General features: G+C 41.9%; 2 protein-coding genes across 2 annotated transcripts; one reads left to right on the top strand and one right to left on the bottom strand.

The window, feature by feature from the left end:
- Positions 1 to 1,735: 1,735 nt before the first annotated feature.
- Positions 1,736 to 14,469, bottom strand: ccdc30 (coiled-coil domain containing 30). The gene is made up of 15 exons (XM_039007441.1): positions 14,455 to 14,469; positions 13,072 to 13,254; positions 12,412 to 12,532; positions 12,009 to 12,199; positions 11,762 to 11,851; positions 10,964 to 11,047; positions 10,337 to 10,490; positions 8,168 to 8,239; positions 5,815 to 5,930; positions 5,496 to 5,587; positions 4,873 to 5,065; positions 4,590 to 4,691; positions 4,082 to 4,207; positions 2,361 to 2,498; positions 1,736 to 1,933 (listed from the first exon to the last, which is right to left on the bottom strand). The coding sequence occupies exons 1-15, from the start codon at positions 14,467 to 14,469 to the stop codon at positions 1,736 to 1,738; spliced, it is 1,875 nt and encodes a 624-aa protein (XP_038863369.1).
- A 1,827-nt stretch (positions 14,470 to 16,296) lies between these two features.
- LOC120058942 (epithelial membrane protein 3-like) lies at positions 16,297 to 20,781 on the top strand. The gene is made up of 5 exons (XM_039007692.1): positions 16,297 to 16,376; positions 18,172 to 18,262; positions 18,408 to 18,510; positions 18,606 to 18,746; positions 20,087 to 20,781. Exons 2-5 carry the CDS (start codon positions 18,185 to 18,187, stop codon positions 20,260 to 20,262), a joined length of 498 nt encoding a protein of 165 aa, XP_038863620.1. The 5' UTR covers positions 16,297 to 16,376; positions 18,172 to 18,184; the 3' UTR covers positions 20,263 to 20,781.
- The last annotated feature ends 1,942 nt before the right edge of the window (positions 20,782 to 22,723 follow it).

Below are 22,723 nucleotides of genomic sequence, written 5' to 3' on the forward strand. Positions count from 1 at the left end.
CAGAGACAGACACAAAATCTTTGTTATGGAAGATACATAAACAATCTACTGATAATTGATGTATGTGGCAACACAATTCAATATTCATACATCCTTTGGCTTGTCATAAATCAGATAAGATGTTTTTCTATTTAAGACCCTATGAAAGTAACCATGTTCACCTTATGTTTCTATGTGAATGCTTATCCAGGTACCTGGTTGAGGCATTCGTCTTTGGTCCTCTCTGCTAGGAGGAAGCTGTAGTCGGATTCTGGGGTATCCTGTCTGGGCCTGGTGGGTCCTGCGGTCTCCTGTCGGGTCTGGGTGGAGAGTTGGAGTTGTTCCCTGAGCCGGAGTAGCTCGATGCCCAGTCTCTCCTTCTCCCCTTCAGCGGTCAGCTTCTCCCGGACCCGCTCACTCAGCTGAGCCTGGAGGTCTGCGGCGCGCCTCCTCTCCTGCACCGTCTCATCCCTGAAATTTGGCATGGACAGGCAGACGTGGGAACTGTTACCGTGGCATCATTGAGTGTGACCTGACTAGGACGCATGACTGTATGGCAACCTAACAGTACACAACCGCAAGGCCATACGGGGGAGTGTGAGGACGACAGATTGGAGGGAACGGTACAAGGAATCATAGGGATAGAGCTGCACTCTGTAGAGGACAATTACACCAACCGGTGCCGCAACAAGGCTCACTGTATAATCATGTGTACCACATAACAAAAAATCACATTTCAAACCTCCAGTCACAAAATGACTATGTAAAGAAAAGGTCAGTCTAAAGTGGTGGTCACCAACCTTTTCTGAGTCAAGATCACTTTCGCAGTCAAAAAGCAAGCCGAGATCTACCGCTTTTTTTTAAAACGTGAAAAATGTAATCCTATGCAACATTAATAAAACCAATAATCTTTGTGCAGTAGGCCTATTACATTATCACAGAATATTGGCTATGTGCCTGGCCTGCTAATATTGTTATTCTCAGGCAATATTAGATTTCAAAACTTGAGCTTTGACAACAAAACAGATCAGTTGTATTACTTGTGAGGCACAGCGGAGCATAAATGGAAATAATTGTATTTTTTATTGACCAGAGGGATACCGTCCTCCTACTGATGGTGAAACTCCAGTCGCACCGCATTATTTCTGCCGCATGAACAAATGAACGTTGTTTCTATGACCAGAGAAACTGAAATATTCCTTGATATTAAAACAGACATAACGAGCTGCTAACAATATAAACCCAGGCCTATCGATACACTTGGCTGCTAATTCAGTGCAGCGCGAGAGTCGGGAGAAGCGCGTTTTATGTTTAATAAAAACTTTGTTGATAGCGCTGAATAAAAACTTCCAACATGAACTCACTCATAAAAACAGGAGCTCTTTGCTGTATTCTTTGACAGTTGCTCTCTGGTAGGCTGGTATCAAACTTTGCTGTGGGGTCGCGGAAGCTGTACTAGACACGTTGATTTGAGCTATGCGATTGGCCAGGTCAGTAGGCGCACTTGATTAGGCGGAGTTTGCCCCTTCAGACAAATTAAATGGTTCAACATGGGAACACTTTGCCTAACCGGCGCGCAAGGCTTCTGAATCAAGTGCACTTCCACCAAAAGCGCAAAGTCAAAATAAAAAATGTATAAAGGAACGCAAGCCTTTATCGTTGTCTTTTCTACAGAAATGTTTGGTGATCAACTAGGAATGCCTAGAAGATCTATCGGTTGGTGACCACTGGTCTAGATAATGACCACACACACAATCTATTGTCTAGATAATGACCGCAGTGTGCAATGCTCTTCCTCCAAGCAGGAGAGCACCGAAGTGAGTCGCTCCACTTTCGCTCCCAGCTCCGCCACCTGCGTCCTGCTCTCCCTCAGGTCCTCCTGGGTCCGGCTGCTCTCTGTCTGGTGCTCCCGGTCACTCTGGAGTCTGCTCTGAGCTCGCTCCAACTGGGCCACCTGCCGTGAGCACAACGTGAATGAAAAACACTTTCACTAGACATGTTGTCCATTCAGATCAAGAGAAAATTATATTAGGTCAGTGGATGGTCTTCCGTTTGGCAGCTTCACTCCTACGCCACAATAGTCTCTTGATCAGTGCAGTCGAATACAATGAAGGATAGATTTGAAATTCATCACAAACCCAACACTATTGCCCAAGTCGCACTATAGGGCCGTCTCAAACCGTACTTTGCTGGCCCAAACTGTACTTTTATCTTGTCCTTTTCAGCGCAGTTTCAGCATTTAACCAGGTCAGCCCAGTATATCTCAGCTTGGCCCTATAGTGTGAATCAGAGTTTGTGTTTTTGATGAACGTATAACAATGGTGTACAGACTGTATTCAGTGATGAACGATGGCAGGGGCAATTTGGTGAATTCAACTCACTTTCTCTTCCAAGATTCCCTTTTCCCCTTTAACTTGCGTTAGGCTCTTGATGAGCGTTTTCCCTTGTTGACATTCAGTTTGCAGGCCCTGCAGCTCCAATCGCAACTTCCTCAGCTCCCTCTCATCTCTCTGCAGTGTCTTGAGGTGACAGACAATGACAGTATTATCAATAAACAACTATAGTTGCTAAAGCTATACTACTACAGATAAAACTACAGCTATGAAACCAAAGGAAAAATATCTTGCTGTTGTGTATTTCCAAATGAATGAGATAGGCTGTTGTAACCTTTCCACATGCTTTAGGTTAAAACCATGCGAGATGTATTCAGGGGACAAAGTAGGCCCCTGATAGATAGCTATCCAATGGAGGAGTCTGACCAATTCAACCATTGGAGGTAACCAATGATGTGTATAAACCCTGGATGACTGACAGGGAGTGCTGTATTGAACCCACCGCACAGCCATCTTGGTTCTCCTCCATTGTAAAAAAGATTTTGGAAGCGATAGAAATGCATTTATGTCTACATACATTTTTGCCAAGTATATTCTACTACAGACACTTTAAAGCATACTTAAATTATATTGTGTGAACTAAACATTAAAAAGAAAATATCTAAACATTTTCCTTAAAGTATATATTTTTTGGAGTACTAACGTTACTGTCCCCACTACAACAACAAAAATACATGTAATTTTGCCCTTGAAACATTTAATTGAAATACTGTAGAATTCCATTCATTCCTATGGACGATTGCTCCTACTGGGGAGTGCCATAATGGCCGACCAGTGGCATCAAAGCCTCTCAATGAGTAATACAGCAGCAATTCTGTAATCCAGGGTTTATATATAGTATGGTCAAATTTCTGCAAAGAAACCACTACTAAAGGACACCAATAAGAAGAGACTTGCTTGGGCCAAGGAACACGAGCAATCGACATGAGACTAGTGGAAATCTGTCCTTCGGTCTGAAGAGTTCAAATTTGAGATTTTTGGTTCCAACCACCGTGTCTTTGTGAAATGCAGAGTAGGTGAAAGGATGATCTCCGCATGTATGGTTCCAACGTGAAGCATGGAGGAGGAGGTGTGATGGTGCTTTGCTGGTGACACTGTTGGTGATTTATTTAGAATTTAAGGCACACTTAACCAGCATGGCTACCACAGCATTCTGCAGCGATACGCCATCCCATCTGGTTTGCGCTTAGTGGGACTATCATTTTTTTTTCAACAGGACAATTACCCAAAACACACCTCCAGGCTGTGTAAGGTCTATTTGACCAAAAAGGAGAGTGATGGAGTGCTGCATCAGATGACCTGGCCTCCACAATCAGCTGACCTCAACCCAATTGAGATGGTTTGGGATAAGTTGGACCACAGATTGGAAAAGCAGCCAACAAGTGCTCAGCATATGTGTGAACTCCTTCAACACTGTTGAAGCTGGTTGAGAGAATGCCAAGCGTGTGCAAAGCTGTTACGGTGGCAACTTTGAAGAATCTTAAATATAAAATATTTTTTTGATTTGTTTAATACTTTTTGTTACTACATGATTCCATATGTGTTATTTCATAGCTTTGATGTCTTCACTATTATTCTACAATGTAGAAAATAGTAAAAAATAAAGAAAAACCCTTGAATGAGTAGGTGTATCCAAACTTTTGACGGGTACTGAATATCATTGGACTTCGCAAAACCCATTATTCTACCAAGCATGCAATGCAGTGTACCTCTTTGTTATTTTTAAGTGCAGCCTGGGCAGCGCCGAGGTCTACCTCCAGCTGTCTCCTCCAATCCTTCTCTTCGGTCAGACGAGCCTCCAGCAGGGCCACCCTCTCCTGGCTGCTGTCCCTTAACTAGGTAGGGGAGGCAGAAAAACACAATTACAGTGGGTAAAAGTCCTTATTCACTGATGAAAGTTCAATTAATTTTGATAGTCCTTCCTGTTTTGTGGTTAGGGGCAACTTGTAACTCAAGCACAGCTCCTGTCCTCAAAGTTCACAAACCGTTAAGATGTACAATAGGTCACTGGCAATCAAATAGCTCTATGTGATGGCCAGTCTGGGTGTCTCTGGGTGCCTGGGAAGAACTTCTTTGGCCTGCTACATTGGTTTTAAATGATTACCATTCATGGGTGCCTGACACTTTTGAGAAAGTAGTTGGATAAGACAAAACAATGGCACAGGCAAGTTAGTTTAGTGTGGAAATTTACAAGCTAACAGCACAACGTTTTCCTACCTGATGTAAGTACGTCTCGGTCTCTCTGCCGACAACACCACCATCCTTCAGTACCTGGTCCTGAGCACATATCTTCTTCAGCTCTGCCTCTAGGGTTTTAATCTGTGAGTGGACGTTTAAAAGGAACACTTTATGATTTATAACCTCATATTCATTATCTCCAGCACCATAACAGTGTCTAAATCTGTGAAGAGATTTTCTATGTTTTGTTGGCAAAAAGTACTGAGAATTTTTCTCTTGATTATGTTATTTCTGTCCCTTCTCGTTCAACCCCCTCTCCCACCTTGCGGTGCAGTCCCTCGAGTTCACCCTCGTGGCGCTGGCACTCCTCCTTGCTGGCGTTCTGGGCCTCTCCCAGTAGCGCCTCCAGCTCTTCGTTCCTCTCCACCAGCTCCTCCTGCTCCCGCTGCTGCCTCTGCATGCGCCGCTGCAGCTCCCGCAGCTGGCAGCCCACGTCCTCCAAAGCCTCGCGACACCTGCAGGACAGGGTGAGAGAGTCAGGGAGAGAGTGAGATCGTGTGAGAAAAGTGTGTAAGAGAGAGGGAGGGAGAGAAAGAAAGACAGTGTGAGATATGCGAGGAGGTTAAGGGGAGGGAGAGAGAAAGACGGCACAAGGGAGTAAGATAAATGTGTGAGAGGGAGAGTGTCAGAAAGAGAGAACAAGAAAGATGTCAGATCATTGATGAATGGCAACTGCTGACGTAAAAGGGCTTCATTAAATACATTTGATTGAACAGAGTGAATGCTACTTCTTATGACTGACATGTGGACATGACTGACATGTGGACATGACTGACATGAGGTGACTCCTGGTCAGCACAACCAGAGAAAGACCTCTGAACAGAATGATTCTACAGATGCAGGATAAACGTAATTATTGCAATGGGGCCGAGGGTGCATCCATACCTTTTATGAATCTGCTCCTGCTCCTCAGGTTTCGATGTTGTCAACAACAGCGTAGGCAGATCTTTAGGGTGCTCACTGCTATTGCCCTCCCCCTGACAAATACAAACATTGTTGTACACACATTATTCCTTCTGTACAGGAAACACAGCCTCGCTCTACTTCACAAGGCTCATAAAAGTACTAACCACATCCCATAGTGATGGGAGTCTGTCAGTCTGTGACATTACTGTTCGAGCTTACAAATAATCAGCTAGGTAATATGTGGTAACCCAATATTTTAGGGCCCAAAAGTAGGCTTATATGTTTAGTCAATGCGCACCATCTGTAAGAGGGTTTTCTTCTCAGAGTCCAGGGAGCGCACTCGCTCTCTCAGAACCCGGATTTCCCCATCCAGTCTTTCATTGTGCTCCTTCGCCCTCTGCAGCTCCAGCATATCTAAGGAAAACAAACAAGCATTGTGTAGAGGGGCTTCACATGGACCTCCACAGATAAAGTGCTACTTAATAAGTGCTATTACAGTGCATTGGGAAAGTTCAGACCCCTTCACTTTTGACTCATTTTGATACGTTCCAGCCTTATTATAAAACAGTTTAAATTGTCCCCCCCATCAATCTACACACATTACCCTATACTGACAAAGCAAAAACAGGTTTTTAGAAATTTTAGCAAATGTATAACAAATTAACTGAAATATCACATTTGACATAAGTATTCAGACCCTTTACTCAGTACTTTGTTGAAGCACCAGTCTTCTTCGGTATGACGCTACAAGCTTGGCACACCTGTATTTGGAGAGTTTCTCCCATTCTTCTCTGCAGATCCTCTCAAGCTCTGTCAGGTTGGATGGGTAGACACGCTGCACAGCTATTTTCAGTTGTCTCCAGAGATGTTTGATCGGGTTCAAGTCCGGGCCAATCAAGAACATTCAGAGACTCCTGCATTGTCTTGGCTGTGTGCTTAGGGTCGTTGTCCTGTTGGAAGGTGAGCTTTCGCCCTAGTCGGAAGTCCTGAGCACTCTGGTGCAGGTTTTCATCCGGGATCTCTCTGTACTCTCCGTTCATCTTTCCCTCGATTCTGACTAGTCTCCCAGTCCCTGCTGCTGAAAAACATCCCCACAGCATGATGCTGCCACCACCATGCTTCACTGTAGGGATGGTGCCAGGTTTCCTCCAGAAGTGACGCTTGGCATTCAGGCCACGTCACAAGGTCCTTTTCTGTTATTCTGGGATTGATTTGCACTTTTCGCACCAAAGTACGTTCATCTCTAGGAGACAGAACGCATCTCCTTCCTGAGCGGTATGACGGCTGCGTGGTCCCATGGTGTTTATACTTGCATACTATTGTTTGTACAGATGAACGTGGTACCTTCAGGCATTTGGAAATTGCTCCCAAGGATGAACCAGACTTGTGGAGGTCTACAATGTTTTTTCTGAGGTCTTGGCTGATTTCTTTTGATTTTCCCATGATGTCAAGCAGAGGCACTGAGTTTGAAGGTAGGCCTTGAAATACATCCACGGGTACACCTCCAATTGACTCAAATATGTGAATTAGCCTATCAGAAGGTTCTAAAGCCATTACATTATTTTCTGGAATTTTCCAAGCTGTTTAAAGGCACTGTCAACTTAATATATGTAAACTTCTGACCCACTGGAATTGTGATACAGTGAATTATAAGTGAAATAATCTGTCAGTAAACAATTGTTGGAAAAATTACTTGTGTCATGCACAAAGTAGATGTCCTAACCGAATTGCCAAAACTATAGTTTGTTGACAAGACATTTGTGGAGTGGTTGAAAAACGAGTTTTAATGACTCCAACCTAAGTGTATGTAAACTTCCGACTTCAACTATATGTATGCATATTACTGTTCAAAAGTTTGGGGTCACTTAGAAATGTCCTTGTTTTTGAAAAAAAAACTAAAAAAAATTCTCCATTAAAATTGATCAGAAATACAGTGTAGACATTGTTAATGTTGTAAATGACTATTGTAGCTGGAAACAGCAGATTTTTTATGGAATATCTACATAGGCGTGCAGAGGCCCATTATCAGCAACCATCACTCCTGTGTTCCAATGGCACGTTGTGTTAGCTAATGTAAGTTTATAATTTTAAAAAGCTAATTGATCATTAGAAAACCCTTTTGCCATTATGTTAGCACAGCTGAAAACTGTTGTCCTAATTAAAGAAGCAATACAACTTGCCTTCTTTAGACTAGTTGAGTATCTGGAGCATCAGCATTTGTGGGTTCGATTACAGGCTCAAAATGGCCAGAAAGAAAGACCTTTCTTCTAAAACTCCTCAGTCTATTATTGTTTTGAGAAATTAAGGCTATTTCATGTGAGAAATTACCAAGAAACTGAAGATCTCGTACAACGCTGTGTACTACTCCCTTCACAGAACAGCGCAAACTGGCTCTAACAAGAATAGAAAGAGGAGTGGGAGGCCCCGGTGCACAACTAAGCAAAGGGACATGAACATTAGTGTGTCTAGTTTGAGAAACAGACGCCTCACAAGTCCTCAACTGGTAGCTTCATTAAATAGTACCCGCATAACACCAGTCTCAACATCAACAGTGAAGAGGCGACTCCGGGATGCTTAATGCGTTAATATGGATTGTGAAAAAAAATGATGGAAGAGGAACTATCAAGGTCAAGGCAACACAAGTATCTCACCACATTGCTTCAGCTTGTCCACCTCCTTCCTCAGGCTCTCCACCTCTTGACCAGTTCGCTCAAGCTCAGGTCCTACATTTTTTACAAATGACAAATTGTGACATGATTTTAAGAGCAGGCTACACACTTCTATTACGCCAGCATTTCTCTCACTAATATCACACTGATTAAATTGTTTAAAAATAATTGTTTTAAATTCCCAACATTTCTCATGTTATGGTGTAAAGGGATGAACTTCCCTCCTGAACATTAGCAATCCTTTCATGGTGATGCAACACTGCGGCATATTCTCCTATCCCGTTGTGTGTGAAAATCATAAGAAATCAATGTGTTATTATTATAATATTGTAGGAGTATTTAAAAGTAAGTGTTAAACATGTATTATAAACTGGGTGGTTCGAGCACTGAATGCTGATTGGCTGACAGCCATGGTATATCAGACCGTATACCATAGGTATGACAAAAAGTTTATTTTTACTGCACTAATTAAGTTGGTAACCAGTTTATAATAGCAATAAGGCATCTCGGGGGTTTGTAGTATATGGCCAATATACCAAAGCTAAGGGCTGTGTCCAGGCACTCCGCATTACCTTGTGCGTAAGAACAGCCCTTAGCCGTGGTATTCTGGCCATATATCACACCCTCCCGGGCCTTACTGCTTAATTATACAGTATGCTACCTAAATTCCTAGTCTTTCTTATAGCTGTGACGACCCTCCCACTCTGTCTGCCGTATTCTCTCTGTGTTCTTGTTTCCTTATTAGGATGCCGGTGGGCGGAGTTGGGAGGGTCGTCAGCTACATGGGAGACACCTGGGCCCGGATAAATACACCACTTCCCCATTCATGGAGGGACTCTCTCCAGGCAGACACCTTGATAGATTTGTTTGTGTTTCTTGGTGGTTTTTTGGTTTGTTTTAGCATCTTTCAACACCCTGCATTATCACATTCATGCATGCAAAACACTCACTTACACTACTGATTACTGATTACACACACCATTGTATATTATACTTAGTTACTTTAGTTAATAAATATATATTTTGTTACTCCTTTTCTCCACGTTGTCTCCCTTTTGTTACGGGCTTTGAGCCGGTTCGTGACATAGCCCTTTTTGATATATACAGTGGGGTTCAGAATGATCCAATCCATTGATAAAGATAGACCTCACCTCCTTTCTGGAATTTCCTGCTGCATTCTCCTGTTTATCCTCAGTCATTTGCTGGCTTACCCATCTGTCCACTACAGGGGTTCTGCCTTTTTCAGGTACCACAAATGTGCAGCCAGGGTGGCAACTCAACCACTTTCTCCTACTCTGTACTCTTGCTACCACTCACGCCAAACAACTTACACCATCACCCTTCCAACAATCATCTGATGACAAGAAGCCAAACTTCTGACTTGGGATGTATTGATGTTTGACTTATGGTATCTCTTCCAGTTATTGTTGGGCCGTAACACCAAATGCTAATTGTATTCGTGTGACTGCAGGATTACACCATGAACTGCCCAGCAAATAGTGTACTATGAAAGTGTGTAGGGGAATATCAATTAAATTCTCATTTATATTAATCCTCAGAATTAAGAAGATGTTCATGTTATTGCTTGGTACTACAGGTAACTGGCAAAATTATGGAAACACTTTGAATAAGTGAAGAACACAAAATATATTGAAAGCAGCTGTGGTTCTTGAGTTAATTAAGCAATTAACATCCCATCATGCTTAGGATCATGTATAAAAATGCTGGGCAGGCCATTGTTTTGGCCATTATTTTGTCTACCATGGCTAGGCCCCCATAGGATGAAAATGCCCCCCTCTCCACAGAGCACGAGTGGTCACTGAATGGTTTGATGCCATGGCCGTCTCAGTCACCAGATCTCAACCCAATTGAACACTTATGGGAGATTCTGCAGCGGCACCTGAGACAGCATTTTCTACCACCATTAACAAAACACCAAATTATGGAATTTCTCATGGAAGAATGGTGTCACATCCTTGCAACAGAGTTCCAGACACTTGTAGAATCTATGCCAAGGTGCATTGAAGCTGTTCTGGCTCGTGGTGGCCCAACGCCCTATTAAGACACTTTATGTTGGTGTTTTATTTTATATGGGCAGTTACATGTACAATATAATGAGAAAGATAATATTGTATAATTGTTTTCTCATACCACACATGGCTTGGGTCTTCTTGGCAGATTCCAGCTTGTCTGTCAGTCTGCGGATGTCCTCGTGGGCCATGGAGAGCCTCCGAGATGCCTCCTCCAGATCCCTCTCCAGCCGCTGGCGCTCGGAGTGCTCCTGGGACACGTCCTCATTGTGGACCTGAGACAGAGGGAGAGCAAAGACTACGGAGTCAAGATACCATGTCTGTGTTAGAACTTTAAACAAATGCATGTGGTAAAAATGATGGACAAAATGTTTATATATATTTGCATCTGAAAGAGTACATAAATGTACTGAAGCTGAAACCCAACTAAAAACCACATATTGACACTTTGTTTCTCTTGGTAATAATTACGTTTACAGAGCTTCATATAAAGTGCACAATTTCCACCAGACCCATAACACTCCATGCCCATGCCATTCAAAATGCCAGTCTTAAAAGGAAAATAATTTAAACAGTTAGTGAGGCTCCGGGGTTAGCAATGTGAGCAGTTTCGTGGATGCCTTGCCAGTACGGCTCTGAAATAGGACTTGAAAAACAAGAACCACAGAAAAGTTGACCCATGCAGTCTTGCCTCAAGTTATTACAGTATCATGGTTAGTTGGATATATCAGATAAGATGGGGACCTACAGGTGCACCATTGTGTGTGCTCTGTGAGGACTTGCGTAGGCCAAACAGCTTCTTCCAAGGCCTCTGAGCTGGAGACTGCTGCTCCTTCGGAAGAAAGACCACGGGGCAGAAGGATTGACAAGAGACCCTATGAGGGTATCCCCACTGTCCAGGATCAATGCCAGCTGCGTCAAAGCGGTATCAACTTAAACGCTAAATCAGCGTTTCCCAAACTCGGTCCTCAGGACCCCAAGTGGGATTTTTGCCCTAACACTACACAGCTGATTCAAATGATCAAAGCTTGATGATTAGTTGATTATTTGAATCGGCTGTGTGGTGTTAGGGCAAAAACCAAAATGTGTACCCCTTGGGGTCCAGAGGACCGAGTTTGGGAAACTTTTATTTATTTATTAAAGGATCAAGCTGCAGTTTCAACAATAAAGAAAGTGACACCCAGAAATGTAACCATTTAAACTGACCATCCATGATATCAAAATTATGGTTTTAACCATGTTTTTAGGCTATACAGTGTTGGCTTACAATCAAATTGTTTACAAACTAAGGAGTTTGTATTTTTGGGTTCTGATGGGGTACGACAATTGAACTAAGCTCATGAGGCATTTATAACATATCATTCAATAATCAATGGGTATATATAATGAATTTAAAAGTCCAAAAATTGATGTAGCAATTGCAGATTGGTCCTTCAAAGTCAGACTTCACTTCCTTATCTCTTTTCTTTCACAACCTGAGAGAGATGCTGACTACTCTAAAGCAAGGAGGTTTTCCACCCAGATATCTACAGTTATCCCTCTTTACCTGGTTCATGCTTTCTTTGGTACGCTGCATGGTCTCCCTCTGCTGTCTTAACTCTTCCTCCATAGTGTGGCGAATATGATCCAGCTCGTCCTGTGAAACACAGCAACCCCACACCCCAGGACAGTCGCATACATGTAAAACTCCACACCGTGACTTGGAAATACATTTTATTGTCTGTATTCGAAAACAGCTTTCATTGTGTAACACAACGAGGTAGAAAATAACCAAAAAAAACATAGTCCGTTACCTGCAGGTGGACCTCCCTGAGGTTGCCTGTGAGGCTCTGCGTGTCCAGCCTCCTCTCTGCAGCCTCCAGTCTCTCCAACAGCGTGGCCCTCTCCACCAGCAGGTAGGCCACCTGCTCACTGGTGCTACTGAGGCCAATTTCACCCAAGTCCTCCTGGGCCAGCATCTCCACCACCTCCTTCCTCTGGGAATCTGTCAGACAGTGGAAAGGAGAGCAATTGGGTCAATGCAGTATCTTGCCCAATCCCAAACGGATATTAATCCCAACCGCGCAGGTATTTGTGGAGATAGAAATAAGCAAGATTCTGTGTCTACACTGTTGTTCAGCCAGCTTTTTACAGAGTGTGCTAAGTGACAACAATGCGTGCCAGTGAAGACATCTTCCATTGGTCTTGCCTAAATACCTTGCTGGAGCCTAATCTGCTGGAGGTCTGCATGGAGCTGCTCGTTGTCCTGCTCATACTCGGCTGTCAGAGACTCACGCTCCTCCAGCAGGCCACGGATGTGCTCCACATAGTTCTCCACCTGAGACAGACCGACAGCCATCCATGAATGACATTGGACCATGGATGAGGCTACCCCCCATTAGGGATGGTATTGAGAACCGGACCAGTACTTTCCTAGTACCAGTATTAAATTGGACAGAGCTGACTGAATCCAATTGGAACTTTTGGTGCCTGTTTTCAGTTCTAAACACTGCTACCTACCATGAGTTAAATGTAAAATAAATGTAGAATGCAATTTGTGGACTGAATACAGTAGGTCATAGATTTGATTTAAAACAAGATAGCTGTGGGCAAGACTATTCACCAGAGGTTCACCACAAATGTTATATGAATGCCTCATTAACCATTCTTTAGAACTAGGCATCAGATAACCGATCCTAGCCTACCATCTGTGGCGACTGGTGTGTTATTATGTGCATTACATCTTAGGCAACTGTTCCAGAACCAATTGTGTAATTTACTTCAAAACGGTTAGTGGGATAACTGTGGTGGGAATTGCTGATCCCAAGTCAGTTCATAGTCATTAGAGTGTGGTGTCTGCTGAGCTCCGTGCCTCACCTCTTTCATCTCGGTGGCCTGCTGTGTGCGCAGTGTGTGCAGCTCCTGGGTAGCTGTGCGCAGGTCTCCCTCACAATGCAGGAGCTGACGCCACAGGTGCCGCTGACACTCCTCCGCACTTGCCGAGGGAGCCAGGCCGCCCTCCTGCAGACGCAGGGCAATCTGATCCAACTCCGACGGGACCTGAGCGCCATAACAAAACACAAACAAAATGATACGTCATAGTTATTTCCTTTTTTATAGGTGAGGCCATGTCGTACAATTTGGTGTGATTGAATGATTTAACGGCAAAGCAGTCAGTTTAACTGTAATGTGATCTCCTTTGTGACACATGGGAAGATGCGCAAAGAGACCCCTGCCAACGCTAAACACTGCCTAACATAGAATTCAATACTGTAATTTGCAAGCCCCGTAACCTGAGACGGCTCATCATTCAACGATGAGACTACAAGGCTAAGACATTGTTCAACATGCTAGTAGGCAGAATGGCTCAACAAACTGCCACAGAGCATCAGGTCTCATCCACCCCCACCTGTTGTTGTGATCTAACAGAAGATATTACTGCCAAGTCAAAATTGTTCTGTTAGGCTAGTTGTGAGTTCACAATGACTAAACTGCAATGGAATTGAACTGTCAATTGAACTGTCAGTTGTTCTCATACTTTGCTATCACATAGGGCCCTATCTCTAGAGTACCCAAGAGGGCATACAGCCAGCCCTAGGGTTGAGGTATGGACCTCAGCTGGGCAATGTGAACTACAATGCCGACACTCTGTTTTTACATTTAGAAACGCTAATAAAACTTGCTTGAGATTCGGTTTTGGAAACCTTTGGAACTTAACTTTCATATCACAGAAAAATTATTATACAAAAACATACTGTTCGTTTTTTTAATAGAATCCCACAGAGGTGTTTTGCATTGCACATTTACCTGAACTAATGTGAACTAATGTGAACTAATGTGAACTAATGGAAACTCGGGAGGGAACAACAACAACGTTGTCTCCTGTAGCTGTATTACACAAAAAACCTTAGTGGAAATCTGTAAAAACAGCTAAGAGTGAGTGTATCTTTTGTATTTGTAAAGTTATTTGTGGATGATAATTAAGTTGTATTCAATCAAGGCTTGCAAAAGTGTATCGCAATCAAGGATTCGTGTTTCTAGATAGAGCATTTCACACTTGAATCCCTTCAGCTAATCAAAAGGAATGTGGATAAGGGCAAATAGGGCCCTGGGCTAGACTAAGAACTAGCTACTGAAGTTTAGCAACTAAAACATTTGCATTGCATGACATGCAGTTTTAAAATTAACATCTTATCAAGCTGGCTGACTTCATACATATGCCTATCTCGTTTAAATAAGCAAATTCAGGGTTGAGTTTACCTCATCATGATCCATGTCCATACACTAGCTAGAGCCAAGGGAGTAGCATCTGCAAGTGATGAACTGTTTCCTTCAGTAAAAAGTTACCAAGTAGCAGGCTACATGGTATACTGTTGAACAGATTGTGGTTTGAAAGGCATGACAACAATGGTTGCAAGCCAGTGAAATCCATAGACAGTAGTTTAGAACTTCCATCCCAAGTCAATCACCTGAAAAAGATGACAGGGCAACTATAAACAGAGCAAGGAATGAGCAAACGATTACAGCTAAGCAAGGCTTAGTCGAGACGATTATAGTTAGCTAGCTAACGTTAGCCCCCTAAAAACATATATTGAGGAGCTGTCATGATGGTCCAGCAGCAGCTACTACGTTAGTTGCTCTTGAGAAACCCAAGGTGGCATTCTACTGCCTTTATCCCTAGACTCGAGTTAACTAGCTAGCGTCTATGAATCGTCTAACGTTACTGACGTTACGTTAGCTACTACAGAGAACGAAACTCTGAAGTTTGCACTAATATCTGTCTGACTGATAACATTTCAGGGTGCAATGTCTCACAACAAGTAGGCAGACAACCTTAGTTAACTAGCTAGCTATAAAATAGAGGCAGTGCAACGTTAGCCAGCTGGAGTTGAATGAAATTCCTAATCCTGCCCAAAATGTCTGACAACGCAGGAGAGGAAAGACTTGCTAACGTTAGCAATCACAGAGAGTTAACGCTTGCTAACGTCAGCAAAACGAATGATCGCTGACTGTATGCATGCCAAAAAGTTATTAATTAATAGTTGTAGACACAACTGAGCGACTTCAAATCTTGGACGCTTGGCTCGATCAAACGTATTGCACCGCCACGTCCAGCACCAGGCAACACATACATACATACATGCATACATACATACATACATACATACATACATGCATACATGCTAGCTAGCTAGCTAGCGCCGAAGCTCAGGTGCAGCAGACACTCACTGGTGTATCCAGTAGCCAGCAGGGGTGGACAAGTTTGGTCGCTTCTACAAGCACCTAGGCAACGGAATATACCATTCAGGCGATACAGGGGATACATGGGGAAATCTATCTATTGTATGATGGGGAGAAATATGTGGCTCTTATCATTTTATGCAACAGGAAATGGTAACAATAAAACTATGTACAAAAAACTACGTTCTATACATGTAGTTGTTCTGTATCTATATAAACCTGAAAACACCAACATGTGGAATAGCAGGGCCAGAATGCACCCACATTTATTTCGGTCAGTACAGTTAATTCCTCTGAAAATGAATGCCTTATAACGGTATTTAGCCTTCTGTGTGTCATTTAATTGAATTGCTTTGTGGCGTGATTTGCATTTCTATTTCATTGTTGCCAGTCAACTTTGTAACTCACCACACGCCCATGAAAATTAACATAATGGTTTGTGTACTGTACAGCCGCATTTAGGCCTAGCACACTCCCACTCTAAAATAGTTTTTTTTAAATGTTCTTTTTTCTTATATATCTTTCTTTGGGAGTTAAAGATAGGGGTGAGCATAAGTAGTGCACTATGATCATATAGACAGACACCAGATGTGGTTTTAACTCAAAGTGAAAGGTTTACAGTAGACAACTTTTCATGTGGCTTGCTATTCTACCGCTCAAGGGTGGGTCTGGTTTGAGTCATTTTTAGATGGTGATTTTGGACTGAAGGGAGTCAGCAGAGCAAAGGGAGCTCTGTTCAACTAAAAGGAAATGGGCGTTTAGGGTTTCTTTTTTAAAAACTCTACAGCATTCCTCCTCCTTTCCTCCTCATGGAAACTTTGGAAATGGAGTGATTGAAAAAAATAAAGGGGGAGTGGCAAGAGAGGAAAGGAGAGGACCACCAGAGGGGAAACTTTTACAGAGAGGCTTGATTCAGAGGAGCGTGAAATACACAAACTAAGGTGCGTAGAGATTCTTCAATGATAATTCTGACTTTCTGGAGTACATTCACCAGAGAGGTTTGTTACATAAATATTTTATAGGCCTACTTGTCAGATTCAGATTCAAGAAAAACATGTTCTTAAATCACCAGACTGAAGTAATCAGAGCATAACGCATGGAATTGAGAAAGCTTGTGACTTTAACCATTTTCTATGAATATTTTGATTTCCATGCTAATTCTCATTCAACTCAACCATTACGTCACATCAAAGACCTTCATTCAGTTGTCAGATGGAATTGGTTTCATTTAATAGTATAATTTGACAATCACGATATACCCACCCCAAATTGGGCCCCTCCTAAAGATAGAGATCTATACAGACGTGTTCATCCTTCTACCCTTTTTGCTGGGCTAATTCGTCATGTCCCCTGTGGTAAAATTATATTTTTATGTTTATGACTAGCATACTACTACAGAACTACTATATTATGACTATGTTCAATGTTTGCAGTGTTGTTGTAATAATGTGTGTATGATCTATTTAAACTTGTAACGAGCAAACCCAGGTTAGGGTTTGCTCGTTACAAGTTTAAATGTTATAAAGCTAATGTTAAAACCATTTGTTATCCCAGTCGCAAACGGTTTTCTCCTCCAAATTATGAAGCACTTATTCCCCTTTTCCATCATAGCAGAAGTTTGAGGTTACTTCAGTAAACAACTTGTCACAATTTTTATTTCAACCAGCCCCGCCCTCTCATTTAAATACATGTTTATTACAGTGACACAGACCAGTCAAAGAGCAGTTTTAGAAATAGTTAAATAGCTCTCTGTTTTGTGGCCTTATGTAAGAGAGTATCCTGTATTTTCACAGCTCAGACTTTCCATTTGCGTTTGGGGTGACATTTATTCGAGCTCAGGAGCACACAGTGGTGGAAAAAGTACAAAATTGTCACAGTTGAGTAAAAGCAAAGATACCTTAATAGAAAATGACTCAAGTAAAAGTCACCCCAGTAAAATACTACTTGAGTAAAAGTCTAAAGGTAGCTGGTTTTAAATGTACTTAAGTACAGTAGTTGAAAACATTCTAAATTGTGATACCTGAGTAAAAGTAAATGCTATACATGAAATTCATTATGTTAAGCAAACCAGACTGCACAATTTTCTTGTTTTTATTATTTACAGACAGACAGGGGCACCATTCAATACTCAGACATAATTTACAAACGCAGTATTTGTATTTAGTGAGTCCACCAGATCAGAGGCAGTAGGGATGACAACATGTTAAATTGATAGGTCTGTGAATTGGACCATATTGCTGTCCTGCCTGAGCATTCGAAATGTAATGTTGGTGTCAGAGAAAATTTATCAGATTAAAAAGTAGGCAATATTTTTTAGGAATGTAGTAGAGTAAAAAATATGAATAATAAAGGAAAAGTACAGATACCCCCAAAAACTTTACTTTAAAGTATTTTTACTTAAACACGTTACACCCCTGAAAGCATAACTATGTTATGAAGTGGATGTGGGGGTGGGGCAGTTATGTGAACCTGATGAAAAACATACATTTGCAAATATTACTTTATATTTAAAAAATGTTTTTAAAGTTTTTTAATTTAACCTTCATTTAACTAGTCAAGTCAGTTAAGAACTAATTATAGACCACATGTTTCTTTTTGCCATAATCAAAATATTGTTTTGGCTGCCCTCAAACCAATAAAAACACCAACCAAGCCAAAACTGAAACAGTAAATGTTGCCTATTATGTGTAAACCATCTGTGATTTCAGCCACATTTCAATCTCCATTTTCTGACAGGGACCCTGTTCAGATGGCGTACTTGCTGATGTTTGTGACCCTGCTGCATCTAATCACCTTGGCCATGCTCTTCATTGCCACCATGGAGAAGGTGAGAGCTCTACTTCACCAATATATATTTTCATTATTGTTAGTTAAGATGTAAATGTGTGATAAAAGTAGTTCAGCCTTTCTTAAAAAATAGGTGTTTACCATACAACACATTTACTTACTTACTGCCTCTCTTTCCCTCTTAGTCCTGGTGGGTATGGGATGGGATGGAGAACTCAGATCTCTGGTATAACTGTAGATTTGACAATGACACTGGAACCTGGTTGTGTGCCTCCTCCAAGGAGACTGGTAAACATATTTTTTACCCCATGAAATCATTGAAATCTTCCCTTCTCTGACAGTTTGGGGTGCATATTGATACATCGTTCCTTGTTCTTCCTCAGAGTGGCTCCAATCAGTCCAGGTGTTGATGGTGCTGTCTGTGGTCTTCTCTTCGGTTTCCTTTCTGGTTTTCCTTGGGCAGCTCTTCACAATGTCCAAAGGGGGGCTATTCTACTTCACCGGGTTATGTCAAGTCTTTGCAGGTAATGAAGTGAAACAATGAACCATCTCTATCTGCCACTAGGACTGTTGTAGTTGTTTTTAAAATCATGTGGTCAGAAAAAGCGCATGGTCCTAACCACCAGTGCTAGATAATGTTTACAAACATTCACACGTGCTGTGAAAGACCAACGAGGTCCCCTTATGGTGAAATACTGCAGTCTCCAAATCCTTTCAGCCTACCTCTGAAAGATTTTTCAGTGCTGTGTTACGGTTGTTTTAATATAGCAATTTGATGAAAGTCTAGTATAGGATTATTTCAACACTAGTATAGAGTGTCAGTTGTTACAGTCCAAGTCAACCGCTTTGCAATAACCAGAAGACGAACCATTAGCTTGTTCATGAGTACATGCCACGGTAGGCCTACGACAACATCAATAACAAATGCCTCTTCAGCAGAGCCCTCTTCAGTATGGAATCAATCAAATCATAGGGGTGCTTAACTTCCCCCTTAATTCCTTAATTTCATTTTTTCTTTCCTTTATTTTAGACTTTTCTTGACACTATAAAATAAACAGTGAGCCTAAATTGTGCATGGCGTTTCGTTGCCATGCGTGCTGACATCCAAGATATAATTTTAGTGACTTTTTCGTCCAAATTATCGTTTTCAGCTGGAAGCAAACTCGTACTGATGATTTATGCGAACTTGGAATAGACGCATGGCCGCGGGCAGATGTTTTGTGCTGGGGTGCTGTAATGTAGGTATTTATTTATCAGGGGGTGCTGCAGCACCCTCAGCACCCCTACTTCCTGTGGCTATGAATAGGCAAATATCTTTATCCTGGTTCAGTCACCGATTGACAGCTCATCAGAACAGTCCATACTCAGGCTCTTTATACCTGATGGGAGGTGCCAATTCATCACTCTGATTGGTGTGGGCACATACTCACACCTGATGCTCCTTTTCATTGATTATGGGGAGGTAATGCACACAGAATAATTTAACTCCGAAACAGGCAGGGACAACAACATAACACAGTATACAGTAGAGTTATCTTGATGTGACTCATTTAAGAGGGTTACAGGAAAGAATAGAATAGATGCTTTATTGTCTATTGTTCAACAGACATGTGTCATTTTGCTGTCACAGTACACCCAGTGCTTGACTTGGGCAGGATCTCACTGGAGCTGAGTACTGGCACCTCAACTTTTCTACTGCTTGAGCTCCTGCGCCTCTTACAGAATATTAGCTACAAACTATCGTGGAGCTCCTGCACCTAAATATAAACAGTAACTCCACCCAAAATGAGTAGCGGCACCTATTTCAGTCCAAGTTAAGCAGTGAGTACACCCCTAATTTAGCTCTGGCTTTTGATTCTCTTAGGTCTCACTGCATTTGCGGCTGCTCTCATCTACACGTTGCACAACCAAGAGATCCTCCAGGACTCACGAAAGCTGACCGAGGGACATTTTGGCTACTGTTTTATACTGGCCTGGGTGTGTGTGCCGCTGCTACTCATCAGTGGAGTCATGTACATCCACCTACGTAAGAAAGAGTGACCATGGAATAGAGGTGAATACTGAGCACAAACAGAAAAGCATAGTTGTTGACATTGAGCTATAATAATATCAGAGGCGATGGAGCTCAACCACATGAGTACAGATCTGGGTCTGTTACTTTGTTGGAATTTAGAAGCAGCTATTTCTGGTCAATCCAAATATTGATTGGATCTGGGATAAAAGCGAATCTGGTGAAGCTTTTAAATATAGCATGTTTAGTAGCCTATAGAGCATCGGTATACAGTGCTACAGGCAATTATATATATTTTTCCTATTTCCAAAATATCTATGTCTGAAAAAGTCTGAAAGCTCCAAATCAGTATTTATTGTAAATCTGGGTGACTTATGAAGCCAATGATGACAACAGCCAAAGAAGTGTTCCTGATATATTGCAGAATCAAGCTTGTTTTGATTTGAAATGTATGTATATGAATAGGGAAATATATTTTTGTACTTGCAATATGTAGTCCTATCAGCTAGAGCTGCTCTAACTTTCCTAAATAAAACACATAGAATATGCGTTGAAGTTGTTTCTTATTATATTCTCTTTTATTTATTTGATTGAAATGCTCTTATTTTCAGTTTGCAGGACAAAACACGCCACGTACATCTTTTATATTTAATTCAGTAACAGTTACCAGTAGTGATCATATCCTGTTGTTTTTGTCCCAGAAATTATCTATCCACACATGAAAATAGCAGCAAGGTCACTATAGGTGAAGTTGTTTTCCTGGACCTAGGATAACAGATAACACTACACAATTCAACTCAATGGACTTATGTCAGGAAAGGATCAAAGACAGAGTTGAATCATTAGTGTGCATGCACGTCCACTCTAGACACTTGACATTCAATGTGCCAAAAGGGCATAAGGGATGCAGATTGGATATAGAGTTACAGTAAAGACTTGATTTGATGTGGTGCCAGACATAGCATACATAAAAGATAAGTAGCGTTTTGTTTTTGAACATGTGCATGCTTTTCTCTTCTGCGAAAAACAACAGCTGATTCAAAGAGGGTGTGTCGTATTTCAAAATGCTTCCTCGATAGGGAGCCTCGGGATAAACGTGAGAATCCTCGGCCGAAATCGAGGAGAGGAGAAAACTCCTCCGTTCGCTTCTTAAACGAATTGACACTCCTATTATGGCGACCGCTTATCGTTTTCCGGGTAGGAGAGGAGGACTGAGGAGCCGCGGAGAGGACAGACTTTTGTCCAATTGAGAATCTCAGAGAGAGGAGAGAGAAAGGAAAAGATGGGAAAGGGAGAGAAGGAGGGAGAAAAGATAGAGGAGTAGAGTGCTAATAGACACATAGACTGTTCAGTCTATGCTCAGTCATAGAATGTTCTCTCCGCTACTGCAAGGCAAGTGGTACCGATGCACCAAGTCTGGAACCAACAGGACCCTGAACAGCTTCTACCCCACAGCATAAGACTTCTAAATAGTTAACCAAATAGCTACCCGGACTTTCTGCATTGCCCCGTTTTGCACTAACTTTTCTTCTCTATTTTCTTTCTCTCTGCATTGTTGGGAAGGGTCCGTAAGTAAGCATTTCACTAGCATTTCACTGTTAGTCCACATCTGTTGTTTACGAAGCATGTGACAAATAACATTTGATGTAATTTAATTGAATATGTAATTGGTCCACAGAGTAGATCTTCAAATAATGACTCAAACTTCAAACAAAACACTATTGTATTTCTATCACTTGTTTGAACATTTTCTGTTGACAACATCTTTGTCTACTGACACCCCTTCAAAGGTCTGAATACAGCTATCTACTGATCTTTCAACGCAAGCAAGCTGTCATACTTTGAACTGTTCAATGTACAAGCAATAAAACAATACATGGAAAACACTGGTCTCATAGTCTTTGGAACTTGTCTTGGAGTCATTGAAATTTAGGGGTAGACACAACAACAACAGCAACAACAATAACAACAACAACGACAATAACAGCAACATGTGTCTTTCTTGCCAGGCTATGGCAGCCACCAGCAGTCCACCAGTGTGCTCCATCTGCCTGAAGATGTTCTCAGACCCAGTCACCACCACATGTGGCCACAGCTTCCGCTTGGCTTGTATCGGTAGATACTGGGGAAGTAGTGACCAGTACCGGTGTCCACTCTGTAATAAGAGATTCCAGAAAAGACATGAGGTAGATGTCAACACAACACTCAGAGACGTTGTTGAGAAATCTAAAGCTAGACATACTGCCCAATGTGAAGTCTTAACCTCGGCCCCAGCCACAGCTAGACATTGAGAAGAAGAGCCTGGCAGTGTTTTCACTGGATGGAATCTCATCACCCTGGTAACCCGTAACCACATATTCACTTGGAGCCTGACAAACCACTGGGGGAGTGGGGAGAAAAGTTGGTATGTACTGTGTGTGGATGATGGACACATGCATTAGTAAGGAACAAACCAATGAGACATCTCTTTGTAAATTTATTTTTGTTTCA

This window comes from Salvelinus namaycush, chromosome 14, assembly GCF_016432855.1.
Source record: "Salvelinus namaycush isolate Seneca chromosome 14, SaNama_1.0, whole genome shotgun sequence".
In the NCBI taxonomy this organism is placed as follows: domain Eukaryota; kingdom Metazoa; phylum Chordata; class Actinopteri; order Salmoniformes; family Salmonidae; genus Salvelinus; species Salvelinus namaycush.